General features: G+C 48.6%; 2 protein-coding genes across 2 annotated transcripts in view; both read left to right on the plus strand.

Annotated features, from left to right (window-relative positions):
• Window positions 1–510: 510 nt before the first annotated feature.
• Window positions 511–5,083, plus strand: bhmt (betaine-homocysteine methyltransferase; the record flags this gene model as incomplete). The annotated part of the gene is made up of 8 exons (XM_084486528.1): window positions 511–534; window positions 899–1,031; window positions 1,402–1,514; window positions 1,857–2,048; window positions 2,749–2,896; window positions 3,454–3,636; window positions 4,206–4,434; window positions 4,903–5,083. The coding sequence occupies 8 exons, from the start codon at window positions 511–513 to the stop codon at window positions 5,081–5,083; spliced, it is 1,203 nt and encodes a 400-aa protein (XP_084342654.1).
• Window positions 5,084–6,853: 1,770 nt separating this feature from the next.
• jmy (junction mediating and regulatory protein, p53 cofactor) overlaps window positions 6,854–12,782 on the plus strand; it is a gene marked incomplete at its 3' end in the record, with an annotated part of 22,051 nt that continues 16,122 nt past the window's right edge. The window contains exons 1-3 of the mRNA XM_084486826.1: window positions 6,854–8,083; window positions 8,987–9,210; window positions 9,785–9,935. Coding sequence (XP_084342952.1) covers window positions 7,241–8,083; window positions 8,987–9,210; window positions 9,785–9,935 — 1,218 coding nt within the window. The 5' untranslated portion in view covers window positions 6,854–7,240. The remainder of the gene's footprint in view (window positions 8,084–8,986; window positions 9,211–9,784; window positions 9,936–12,782) is intronic.

The raw sequence follows: 12,782 nt of genomic DNA on the forward strand, positions 1-12,782 counted from the left end.
TGTTGTCTAACTGTCTAACATTTCTGATCCAAAACCTGCTTGACTGGTGGAGTGGGTCGTTCTTTGCCCCTTCTATATGGTTCAAACACATTCACTTATGCTTACTGTTTTATTACGTTTAAAGCGGTACATTTCTCCCTGCATTATTTCACTTGATAAGCCTTCTACTCTCAGGAACGTTTTTAATTGTTATTAGACTACCTTATAAGTGTTTGTTTAATAATATAAAATAAATAATAAATTAAGTATAATTATAATAAATCAATAAAGTCAATTCAATTCTAGATGAGGCCTATAGGCCTATAGCAGTAACTAGGCTGCAGTTCGCGCTATCTCCTGGGGTAGAGCAGGTCTTGCTGGTGGAGCGGGTCCAAGCATGCATGAAAAGTAAAAAAACCGTGAAAGGCGTTTCTTTGGAGACGCCAAACCCCCAGCTCTACAAGACGGATGTAGGCAAGGTGTAGTACTTTGTCTCAAACTGAGCACAGGAGTCTAACATCAGTCAGGAGTATGGCACCAGGAGGAGCGAAGAAGGTAAAACAACAATTTGTCTTGTCTAAAGAAAATATTTGCCACCTGACGTAGGGCTATTCATTATTTAGCATTATAAGGCTGCGTTCCATTCAGCCATTTAGGGAAGCTTTGGAAAAAAATGCATACTATCGAGGCAAAACAGAGAACAACGCAATAGGCCACAGCCAAATTAAATTGGAATAGCGAAACTTATGCTATGAAATTACTGCAGAAAACAAATGGACAAAGTGCAGGGCTATAAGGATCTGATAAAAAAAAATGAGTTAAGTAAGTGAAGTTGTAATTAAAGTGCTTTTTTTTGCAATGTATTGGTGCAAGTTGACCATTCCTGTCCTTTTAAAGCCATTAATTGAATTGTGAACAGAACATTCTGGAGCGTCTGGATGCGGGCGAGGTGGTGCTGGGAGACGGAGGCTATGTGTTCGAACTGGAGAAGAGAGGCTACGTGAAGGCGGGGCCGTGGACCCCGGAGGCAGCCGCCGAGCACCCTGAAGCAGGTTCACGGTCACGCACATAGCCACCCCGCATTTAGTCTTCTGGTTCATGTCAACTATGCTGTTTTACTATTAGCGACGCAAATGTGTTTTTTGTTTTGATGTATGTAGAAGGCATACAGTGAATTCAGATGCAATAACTATGGGGGCCGTTTGTAAACTTTTGCTGCTGAAAAATCCTGCTTCACACTTCACACTAATCTACATTTTATATCTAAATCTACTTTTACGCATGGGATGGTTTCATGGTTTCAACCACTGGGGGGCGCTGCTGACCCTGCATTCATATGTTGTTTCTGTTCGGACCCTACTCTTCCCTATAAGCTCTTTCCTTCGTACATATGTTAAGGACATGCTTGTCGTGTGGTTTCAGTGCGGCAGCTGCATCGGGAGTTCCTCAGAGCGGGAGCAGACGTCCTCCAAACCTTCACCTTCTACGCCAGTGATGACAAACTGGAGAACAGGGGCAATGTGCAGAGCTTCACTGTAAGGCCCGCCTCATGTTTACAAAGTTAAAGGTCCCGTGACGTGCCACCAGGCGTGAGTGTGATTAGCCGTGACAAGCCGTTTTGGGAATCTGGCCCTTATGACATCACAGGTGGGCGTGTCCACCTAGATGTCCACCAGCCGACCCAGTGGACCGTAGCAAACGTCGCTCATCTATCCGTTTTGCCCGACGGACCAACCTCACTTGTATTTCGGATCTGCTACTGAATATATTTCAGTGTATTTTTGAAGATTTTGAATTTGTATTATTGTCACAAAAAGGATAAAAGAAGAGGGACAGTGTTTTTCTTTCCTGTTAATAAAGTTAGCGTTGAATCCCAGGGGAAGGAGATCAATGAGGCGGCGTGCGACCTGGCCAGGGAGGTGGCGGCCGAGGGCGGCGCCCTGGTGGCCGGCGGCGTCTCGCAGACGCCGTCGTACCTCAGCTGCAAGAGCGAGGCTGAAGTCAAGGCCGTCTTCATGAAGCAGATCCAGGTCTACGTCCAGAGGAAGGTGGACTTCCTCATCGCAGAGGTGAGGCAGTGCACGCACGCGCACACACGCACGCGCACACGCACACACATACACACGCATGCGCACACACACACACACACGCACACACATACACACGCATGCGCACGCACACACACACACACACGCGCACACACACACACACAAGCACAGAACCATACACATACACACACACATACACACGCATGCACACACACACACACACACACACGCACGCAGGCATACACACACACACACACACACACACACACACACACACACACACATACACATACACGCACGCACACGCACTCACACACAGAGACATACACATACACACACACACACACACACACACGCACTCACACACACACACACACACACACACACACACACACACCAAAAATGTCTATAAGGAGCTGATCTCAAAGTGGGTCAGTACTGTTTTTGTACCTATTATTGAGTTGATTTTATTGTATTTAAGTGTCCTGCACCATCATAGGACTAGGATAAGACACTGTTACAAACATACAAATGACACAGTACAAAAGTAGGCCTGCATTCATTATTAAGATGGATCTAAAATAATAACAGAATCATAAACAGGATATACATCAAATTATAATCAGGGTTCTCACACACCTAACTGCTCCCCTGAGCTCCATCTAAACATGTAGCCGGCGCAACCAACGGGGCAGCTTGTATTGTGTGGTCCTGGGTTCAGTACTTTGAGCACGTGGAGGAGGCTGAGTGGGCCGTCCAGGTCCTGAAGACCGCAGGGAAGCCCGTGGCCGTGACGATGTGCATCGGACCGGAGGGAGACCTGAATGGGGTCAGCCCTGGAGACTGTGCAGTCAGACTGGTGCAAGCAGGTATGGTGAAGAACAACACTCGTCCTGGGATGTTACCTCTCCCTCAAGCCTTCGCCGCGCACTCTGGTGTGGTTTCCAGGTTTTATTTCATGGGTGTCTTACTTCAAAAGGCCAGCTTTAAAGGGAAACCAGAGCCAAACATCAAAAAATGTTAATCTCAAAGTTAAAAACATGTCCGATAGGGTGTAAAAATAGACTAATACATTTCCCTCTGAAGGTTAAGGGCGTGTGTTGGCTGTTGCTGGCAGTATTGGGTTGCCAGGTCAGGTCAATCAGGCGTTGTGGCTACACACCCAAACTAATTGAGCTCCGCCCGAAAGAAATACAAAAATGATACTGTGCGGCAGAAGGGATTATTTTTATTATTTGATAGAGAGCGGAGGGGACTCTCTGAAACAGGATATTTGGTATCCTTCATTAACAGCCTCATGTCACACTATGACAAAATATACATTTTCTATTAGAGTCGTTAACGTCATTATGTTTTCAAAGCAGCAGAAGGTGCCTTACTATATCCAAATCCACCCTGTTAAAGAAGACGTGTTCTGTCTCTACAGGAGCGGACATAGTGGGGGTCAACTGCCACTTTGACCCGGTGACCGCCGTGAAGACGGTGCAGCTGATGATGGAGGGGGTGAGGGGGGCTGGGCTGGAGGTCCACTACATGGTCCAGCCCCTGGCCTACCACACCCCCGACTGCAACCGCCAGGGCTTCATCGACCTCCCCGAGTTCCCCTTCGGTGAGCCGGCTCGCCCGCTCCTCCTTGCTGTTGAGGGGCGGGACAAAATATCGCTACGGCGATATATCGTCGCCCTTCTTCGTGTGGTATGAGAATCGATACACTGGCGCCAAATATCGATATGATATATATTTCTGTTGCATTTTTATGCTTTATTCCTGAAGAGTTAGACAGGAAATATCGCCCCAAATATCTACAGTATATTTTAATGAATAAAATAAGGCGCTCTAAACTGATTTCCCTGCTCCTCGAGGTGGCGCTCAACACATGAACGAAGGAAACTTTAACGGAAGTCGACTTACCAAAGACGAGTACCTGAGAAACCTTTTCACAGTCATTTTGTATTCGTCGTTAGACATATATCGTGATGTATCGTTATAGGATTGTCTAACAATATATTGATTATCGCAGAATGGCTGTATCGCGATACTATGGGTATCGCATATCTTATCATAGCGTTAGGTACGCTGGTACCCCCCCCCCTAGTCCTGGTTGTTGTATATTCTGGCGTGCGGTCCTGCTGGTGGGTCAGCTCTGGGCCGTGACCCTGCTCCCCTGGTTCCTCTCAGCCCTGGAGCCCCGGGTGCTGACCCGCTGGGACATGCAGAGGTACGCCCGCGCCGCCTACGACGCCGGCATCCGCTACATCGGAGGCTGCTGTGGCTTCCAGCCCTACCACACGCGGGCCCTGGCCGAGGAGCTGGCGGCGGAGCGGGGGACCTTACCGGCCGCCTCCGAGAAGCACGGCCCCTGGGGCGGCGGCCTGGGGATGCACACCAAGCCCTGGGTCCGGGCCAGGTACGCACCGCCTGCTGCAGGACGCCCCTCAGACGCCCGTCGACGTTCTCGTCTTTATGGGACTTTTTTAGAAGGGTTGTTAAAGGTCCCGTGACGTGCCCACCAGGTGTTAGCCGTTACGAGCCGTTTTTGGAAATCTGCCCCTTATGACATCACAGGTGGGCGTGTCCACCTAGACGTGTGCTGGGATAGATCAGTCCACCGGCCGACCCGGTGGACCGTAGCAGACGGTGCTCGTCTATCCGTCACACATCTAGGTGGACACGCCCACCTGTGATGTCATAAGGGGCAGATTTCCAAAACGGCTCGTAACGGCTAATCACACTCACACCTGGTGGCACGTCACGGGACCTTTAAGTGTTGACCTCAAAGAGGAAATAGAGGTGGCAGGTTGGAGACCCGCCAGCGGTCGAACCTCTGGCCTCTGCTGCACTTACAGTGTGTACCTGTTCACTTCCTCCCCGTCAGGGCTCGGCGGGACTACTGGGAGACGCTCCCGCCGGCGTCGGGCCGCCCCTACTGCCCCTCCATGTCCTGCCCCGCCGGATGGGGCGTCACCAAGGGCCACGCCCAGCTCATGCAGAAGAAGGAGTCCACCACTCAGGACGAGCTGGAGGTCCTGTTTGAGAAGTCTTCGACCAATCAGTGAGCAGGCTGTCTCAGGAAGTGGCGGGGGGGGGGAGGAGGCGGCACCTCGGGGCTGTCTCTTTAGATCTGCCTGTGTGGGCGTGCTTTGTGCTAAGGTTTACGTGGCCGTTACACTGCTTCACCAAGACCGTGTAGTGCATGGCATACGACCGCTGGCTGTGTTCGGATTCAACGGTTCAGCAGGCCTCCGTGAACGATGGCCTGATCAATAAAGATTTTCAAAAATATGCTTATAATAATGAGCATTGAAGAAGTTTCCAAGTCATTTTCTTTCAAAAAGACTGCAGTGCACTGAGTCGATACTTGGTTCAATACTTTATTCCTGAGCTCACGCGAGCTACCCAAAAACAACCGCCAGAGTCCTTCCGTGGTTACACAACTCCTCTGCATATTCTACGAGCCACTCACAAGCCGCCTACGCCCTCTCTAGGCGGCTTTGGCTCGGTGTGACACCTGGGTAAGACGGGAAATGAGTTAATCAGCTGAAAGCGGGGGTCAGTGGGGGACAGCGACGTGCTGTTGGGCTGTAAGACAACAGGACCATTTGATGTTTACACCAACCACTCCCTGCCAAAAGTCTGGCCGGGGGGAGAGGGAGAGAAGAACAGGATGAAGCCACAGACATAAATAGTTTGATCATCTCAAGTGTACTGGAGGTTTGAGAGGCCAGTCTCTGGCAGGGAGCTGGGTGTAATCAGTTAAACGTGGGGGACAGAGAAAGGGATCTGGCAGGGAGGGGAATGAGGACAGGGGGAAGGTTTCTTCAGCTAACAGTGGCGGTCAGAGACAGGGAGGGGAAAACAGCACGAGGTGAAACAATGTCTAACTGTCTAACAAATAATACAATCTTAAACAGCATGTTCTTTTGTATTTATTAGGGATAGAAACGATGACAGTTGTGTCGCTGAGATAAGCTTTACATTCAATCCAATTGCATTTTTCATTTCCTTAGTCAAAGTAGGCTATAAATTAGGCTATACGTTCCTGGCACACGCACACCTAAAATACTGTCCATTCAATGTTTATGCTCCTGTAACAGTTATTATATTATTATTACAGTATCATTGGGCATACACAGCTGTTAATAATCATAAACTGTCGACAGAGGGCAGTGTTGGGGTTCAAACACGTTTTACATTTTTAAATCCATGTCAGCCATGCTCTGATGTAAGACAATATTTCGACAATACATCTATTGTTTTTGTGTGTAACCACATCTAACCAGTTGGTGCTAATCTATTCGCTGCCATTTGTGGAACGTAAGATAACGATATCGATGTTAAATTGATTGGATATGTAATTTTGGTGATACATCATGGATGTAAAAAAAACAACACAGTTCCAAACAGTACAGTGGGTGACACGTGCTGCAGTCCACCGCTGAAAACAACAAGCTCTGTGTGGAAAATTACGTCAACACGTTACTGCGTGCCTACGTCAGAGCTTTGCCCCACGTGCCGATGTTTACGTGGGAATAAACATGGCGAGGATGTGTGATAATACAGAAAAACAACACCCCATAGGATGTGATATACAAATAGCAATAATCAACCAATAGGGTTAGGCCGTATATTGTTTTGTTACTGTTTAAATATCTTTGTTACAATGTATACTCTGGTAGCGACTGCTAGCCCCGCCCCTGATGGGAGGGGCCGCCCCCAGGAACGCCCCTTTGCTGCTTGTAAACAGAAGCGCCCACGTGACGCAGAGCCCGTCCGCAGCCCGTCTGACACACAAAGAGAGGCGCAGACTTTAGCGTTAGACGCGGCAGGTGAGCGGAGCAGGTGGCATGCTGAGCGACAGAAGCCCCAGATATTCGACCACGTCGACTTTATTCTCCTTCTCTGAAGCTCGGGAGAGGTGTCTGGCCGTTTAAACGCCATGTGCGTGTGACGAGAACGAGCAGTGGCCAAAGACGGACGCCAGGATCGCTTTTTTTGGGGACATTTTCGACTTCGATGTGAACGTGTCAACGGAGCAGGGTGGCCTTTGTTGTGGACCCACTTCAGCCTAGTGGATCGCTCGTTTCCAACTTGCTGGGGGCTGATTTGCCTGTAGCTCGCGTTAAGCTGACCAGAGCCTCTTTAAAACCCGTCGACGTCGCAGGGATTGTTTTCATCCTTCGGGCTGATTTAACGCATCGACGTGTCACTCTGAGATGTCGTTCACGATGGAGGAGTCTCTAGAGTCGGGATGGGTGTCCGTCCGGCCGAACCTCTTCGAGGAGACCGAGCGCCATAAGTTGGTGTTCATCGTGGCGTGGAACGAGGTGGAGGGGAAGTTCGCCATCACCTGCCACGACAGGACCGTCCAGAGACGGACGGCCGACCGGGACCCTTCCTTCGACTACTACTCCACGTCCCCTCTGCCCAATGCCCCCAACGCGAGTCCCTCGAACAGGAACGACGGGTCAGAAGTTAGAGTCGGAGCGAACTCCAGCACCAAGAGCAAAGATGGAGGGAGGAAATCGTTTCCTCTCGGTCCTCCGAGGCCCCCGGAGACTGCGCGTAAAGCCCTGGGGTCGTGGGACGTCGTGTCCCCAAAAGTGATGGACATCGAGGTCCTGGAGCCAGAGGACTTCCCCCCCGGGGGACTTGCCTCCCCAGATCACTGCGACGCAGAGGGGAAGGACAGCGGGGGCCGTGAGGAGTACAGCTGGGCCGGCCTGTACTCTTTCCAGGACATGCGGGCAGCACACCTCCAGCTCTGTGCGGTCAACTCGGACCTGGAGCCCTGTCTGCCCGCCTTCCCCGAGGAGCAGGCCGGCATGTGGACGGTGATCTTCGGGTCGCCCGAGGTGTCGCAGCGGGAGACGGACGCGCTGTGCTACCAGGTGCAGGTGTACCTGGGCCATGCCCTGGACACCTGCGGGTGGCTCATTCTCTCGCAGGTGCTGTTCTCCGAAAGTGACGACACGGAGGAATACTATGAGAACCTGAGCGAGCTGAGACAGAAGGGCTACGAAGACGCGCTGGAGAGGGCCAAAACGCGTCTCCAAGAGGTACAACAGATTATTTGTAGCCCAGGTTATCAACTTCATATTGTGACCGTGATCATGGCAATGTTCTTGAAAGGTTCACGTGGCCACTGGCCGGTAGCTCTGCAGTTGTGCAGGCTCTGAACTGATCCATGTTGTCAGTCGTTGAGAACATCGTGTAGGGGGCATGCTGCCCGTCGACTGACTGGACCAGAGTCCATGTCATGTCATGTCAGACAATCCGTCCTCGTGGTCTCCTCTTTCCCCAACCTTTCTCTTTGTTTCCCTAAGCCCGAGAGCTGCCATCTGTTGCTGGAGGTTCACAGGCTTGTAATATGATCTGAGCTGGCCGAGGACCGACTCAGTGGAGGTTCAGAACAATTGGAGGCGGGATTACACCAGTGGAACAAAAATGTCCAGAGAGTTGCTGAAGTAACTTTTCAGCTGTCAGTTACAATGACAACCACCTAGTGTTTAAGCACGGATGGAAAGCACAGACAAATGTAAACCGGGGATTTTTTTTTTCTTTTAAACAATAGAAAAAATGCCACGTCCATTGTGTTGTTGTCCCTTCAGAGTTGGACACTAAAAGGCTGTGTTTTGTCAAGGGCACATTTTACACCAATATATGAGTAAGCGTTGTAATATTTAAAGATCCGCTTATCTCGTTTGCATTAAAACAAAGTAGGCCTAGGGCCGTATTGCTCTCCTATCGACTCATTGTGTGTCAACAGCTTTTGTTATTACTCTTGTTGCACACGAGTATAAGATGGACATTAGCACGTTTATACAGAAGGTGTGTGTGTTGCAAAGTCATAGTTCGGGCCACCTAAATGCTAAATCGTTAAACCTCTGATTTATTCGAAGCCAAAGTGAACAGACTTTGGTTCCAGTGCGTATCGTGTGAAACAGTGTCGTGTACAGCAGAGCCACGGCCCCGTGTTGTGCTGCTTCTGGGTTTCTCCAGCGTTGGTCTGGGTCTGGTTGCTGTCCAGCTCCGGGTCTGAAGTGTGGTCGGTCCGGGCCCGGTGGTCGGAGCCCGGGCCCGGTGGTCGGAGCCCGGGCCCGGTGGTCGGAGCCCGGCCCCGGTACACAAGGTCACTGGCCCGGCCGGACTCTCAGCCCGCGGTGTTGTCTCTGTCGTCACCATGGCAACACATTAATTAGTTATGCACTTGAGTAACTGCCTACAATAGTCTCACATACTCTCCTACCATACATACTTTTAACGCATTTTATAGCTAAACTATTATCTTGTTTTTTTAATCACTTTTATCAGGTTAAAGTTTAAACCCTTTCCACAATGAAATGCCTTTGATCCCCTACACAGGCCATGTTGGCGTGATCTCATCTTTCCTTAGTTGGTTAGAAACAAATGGAGTCCACCCCCCAGATATCAGCTATTACAGGATCCAAAAGTACAGGAATTCATGCTAATCCTCCTGGATGTATAACATGACTCACAGCATAAGGGAATAATTACACACAGAGACTACAATGCCCACTGTGGCGAGGTCCAGGCTGTACCGATGACTCTGGCCAATGCTGCCTTTGTGCTCTGCTGAGGGCAACGTGTTAATGTTCAGGGGGCTTTCACTCTGCCCCGGCCAGCGCCAACATCTGGCCAATAAGCCGTACCCGTGGTGGCTGGTTGTCGTAGGATTATGCTTTTGGTCGGCAAACATGCTGAGTTGATGTGGGCCAACGCGGGCCGGTGCTCTACAGTTGGGTGTCTCTGTGTGCCGGGGCGGTGTCAAAACACCGCACAACACTCCTGGTGTGTCCGCTGGTGGCGGAGCGGTGTGATGTCATCGCTGCTCCCCCGCAGGTTGCCAGAAAGAAGTCTGTGGTGCTCACTGAGCAGCCCAAACAGCCAGTAAGAACTGTGGTTTGTTTTTTTATATCAGTGTGACATCACCTCTGTTTGGGAAAATGACACCCAAACGTAGTCGTCATGAGGGCCTGAGGACACGTGATTATATTTAGTAGCATTGTTCATAGTTAAGAAAACCCAAAGGAGTGGCATTTACCACTGGTCTATTGTATCTGATCTAGGCTACAGCCGCTCACAAATATCCCCACGTAAAAAATGCCACAAGTCTCATAAACCGGGAACAAAAATAATCACAATGATTATGGCAATATTCATCAGAATCTTCATAATTAAACACATGATTGAACAGAGAAGAATCCTCTTCACTATCTTCCACTGGTGACATCACAAGGGGTAGTGTCTGTCTGCCCAGCTCTACGATGGACAGACCCACTCCAGCCTACCAGTTGGTCCAGTCCAACGTCTCCTACAAGTTGTTTTCATACTTGTGGAGAAGGCGGAGACAGACATTTAGTCTGTTGTCTGTGTGGAGCGCTCTTTAACATGGTCTAATGAGAGGTCTGTGGTGGGGTTGCGGTGGGAGGGTACTCATTTACTGCCAACCCACTTGACACAACACAGAGCAGCATGTCAGTCCAATCAGGCTTGGAGAAGTCTAGGGAAAGACGGTCACTATGTAGTCCTTCAGCACACAGACACTTTTCTTGCAGTGCAGAATAGATAGGACATCAGGGTTTGATGCCAGCACCTTTGACCTCCATCCATATGTTTAATAATTTCACTTGAGACATGTTTCCATGTTCTCCACAGGATGTCCATGTTTGTTCATTTCATGTTTGTTAATTTTCTCTAGAGGTCTGCAAAGGAACAATGTCATTTTGTTCGTTGGCCAAAAAGGTGATGGAGTGGTACCCTTTTATGAAAGCAACTCACTAATCCTTTGTTGTTGTTGTGATTCAGCTGCCCACACATCTAAGAGGCAATCTGTATACTTTTAGTAGAGTAGTGGACACAATACAGTAGAACGTTCACACATAGAATATACTCGTTTGTGTTCAAGCAGAGTTACATGATCATTGGCCAAACGTCCCCAGGGTGCTTGTTAACCACAGTGTTAGGGCTCGTTTTGGGAATCCCTTCTCTAGGCTTCATGCTAGCGGTTTCCTTGCCAGCCCAATGAAATACTGACTATTTTTACACTTTATATAGCATGGTTAGGAGGTCATCCGCGTGTGGAAAGTGGTGAGTCTATGGAGATGAACAAACCACTAATAATGTGGACGTACAAGTAGACCACACAGGCTTAAGATAAGACTCTGTAAATCAACGTATATCTTTCTATGGTGGGTGGTAATTTTCTAATGCACCCTCTACTAGTTCAGCAGGGCAGGGAGTTTGCGTACTGCCAGAGAGTGGCACCTCGTTTGAATAGGATATCCCATTAAGTCAAGTTAAATTTTATTCCAAGTTTATTTTTGTGTCGTTTTGCATAGCACATGCCCAGGTGTGTGTCTGAATATTTAGCTAAGGGCGAGGGGGGGGGGGGGGGGGGTTGGTCAGTCAGCCAATGAGCAGCTGCACGGCTCGAGAACTGAGAGCAAGGTTGGCCTGTGGTCACCATGGAGACCCGGGACCAAGGTAAACAGTAAGAGTAGTGTTTTAGGCTGAATTACCCAGTGTGCACCCGGCTCCCCTCAGCGCTACGGAGAGCTAGCCCAGGGTCGATAGAAAGACTCTTTCTTCATATTTAGAGCTGAGGAGGACGTTTTTCCAGCGCTTATGGACGGAGCATCGGGTTTCAGGGTCACGAGGAACAACTGAAGGACACGTTTGGTCCCGTGTGCGCTCGGCCTACCGTCACTGAGTCCAAGCATCACTTTTGTCTTGTGTGAACAATGGCTGGTTTCATTACCCTGTAACAATGCCGGACCTGTATCGATGGCTGGACATTAGGCAGTAGTCTGGTGCAGTTGGGTCCCCATTGTTTATGATCAAAAGTGTGCCTTTTATGATGTCACTTGACTACAGAAAACTCCATTGACTTGCATTTTATGCATTCGATCGCTGGGCTTGCATGTATTCACTAAACGTTGAAAGGAATCTTTGTTTAGCACCCTTTGCCATCATGAATAAGTAAACACAAGAATGGCTACACACCCACACCCATAGACGTGTAGTAATCTGCATTATTCAGCAATATCAACCGTTAACCTTGTATGAACAACATAGATCTTATGATGCAGTTCCATGACCATGTCATGGCCTACCAGGACACACTCTGTTGGCAATTGCAGATGAGGTGTTTTCCTAAATATTCGTCATTATTTCACCAGAATAGTTGGTTATGGTCATCTTTGGTCTTGAAGTACATGAAGTGGTCTGTTTGGTGTTTGAAATGGGAACCAAAGACTAAAGACAAGACATACAATCTGGGCCCTCCCACTGTTTCAGGATAATGTACTATTTAGGGCTGGGCAACGATTAAAAGTTTTAATCGCATAGTATTGGTGAGTTAACTCGCAATTAATCACACTTTTAAAATTCTATTTTAAATCCACTCCAATTGAAGTTAAATGAGATTATCAAATGGAATGATTGAATGATTAATGGAATCATAATTATTCATACCAAATGTATTTAATTAGAAAATACTTTTTATTAAATGTTTTATTGACTCACTCAGTGTGGGTTGAATATGACACTTGAATACCACCGATTTGGGAATTGTAAACAGGCAGTTAATTTGTACAATTGTAAACCAACAGTTACTACAAGTGTAGTTAAATTGAAGTAGTGCTACAGATTTGGGAATTGTAATCAGGCTGTCACGTACTGCAAGTGTAATTGAATGTAAAGTAAGTGGAACTAAAAACAAAAATGATTTCTGAT

Source organism: Micromesistius poutassou (assembly GCF_964030765.1).
Source record: "Micromesistius poutassou genome assembly, chromosome: 22".
NCBI lineage: Eukaryota > Metazoa > Chordata > Actinopteri > Gadiformes > Gadidae > Micromesistius > Micromesistius poutassou.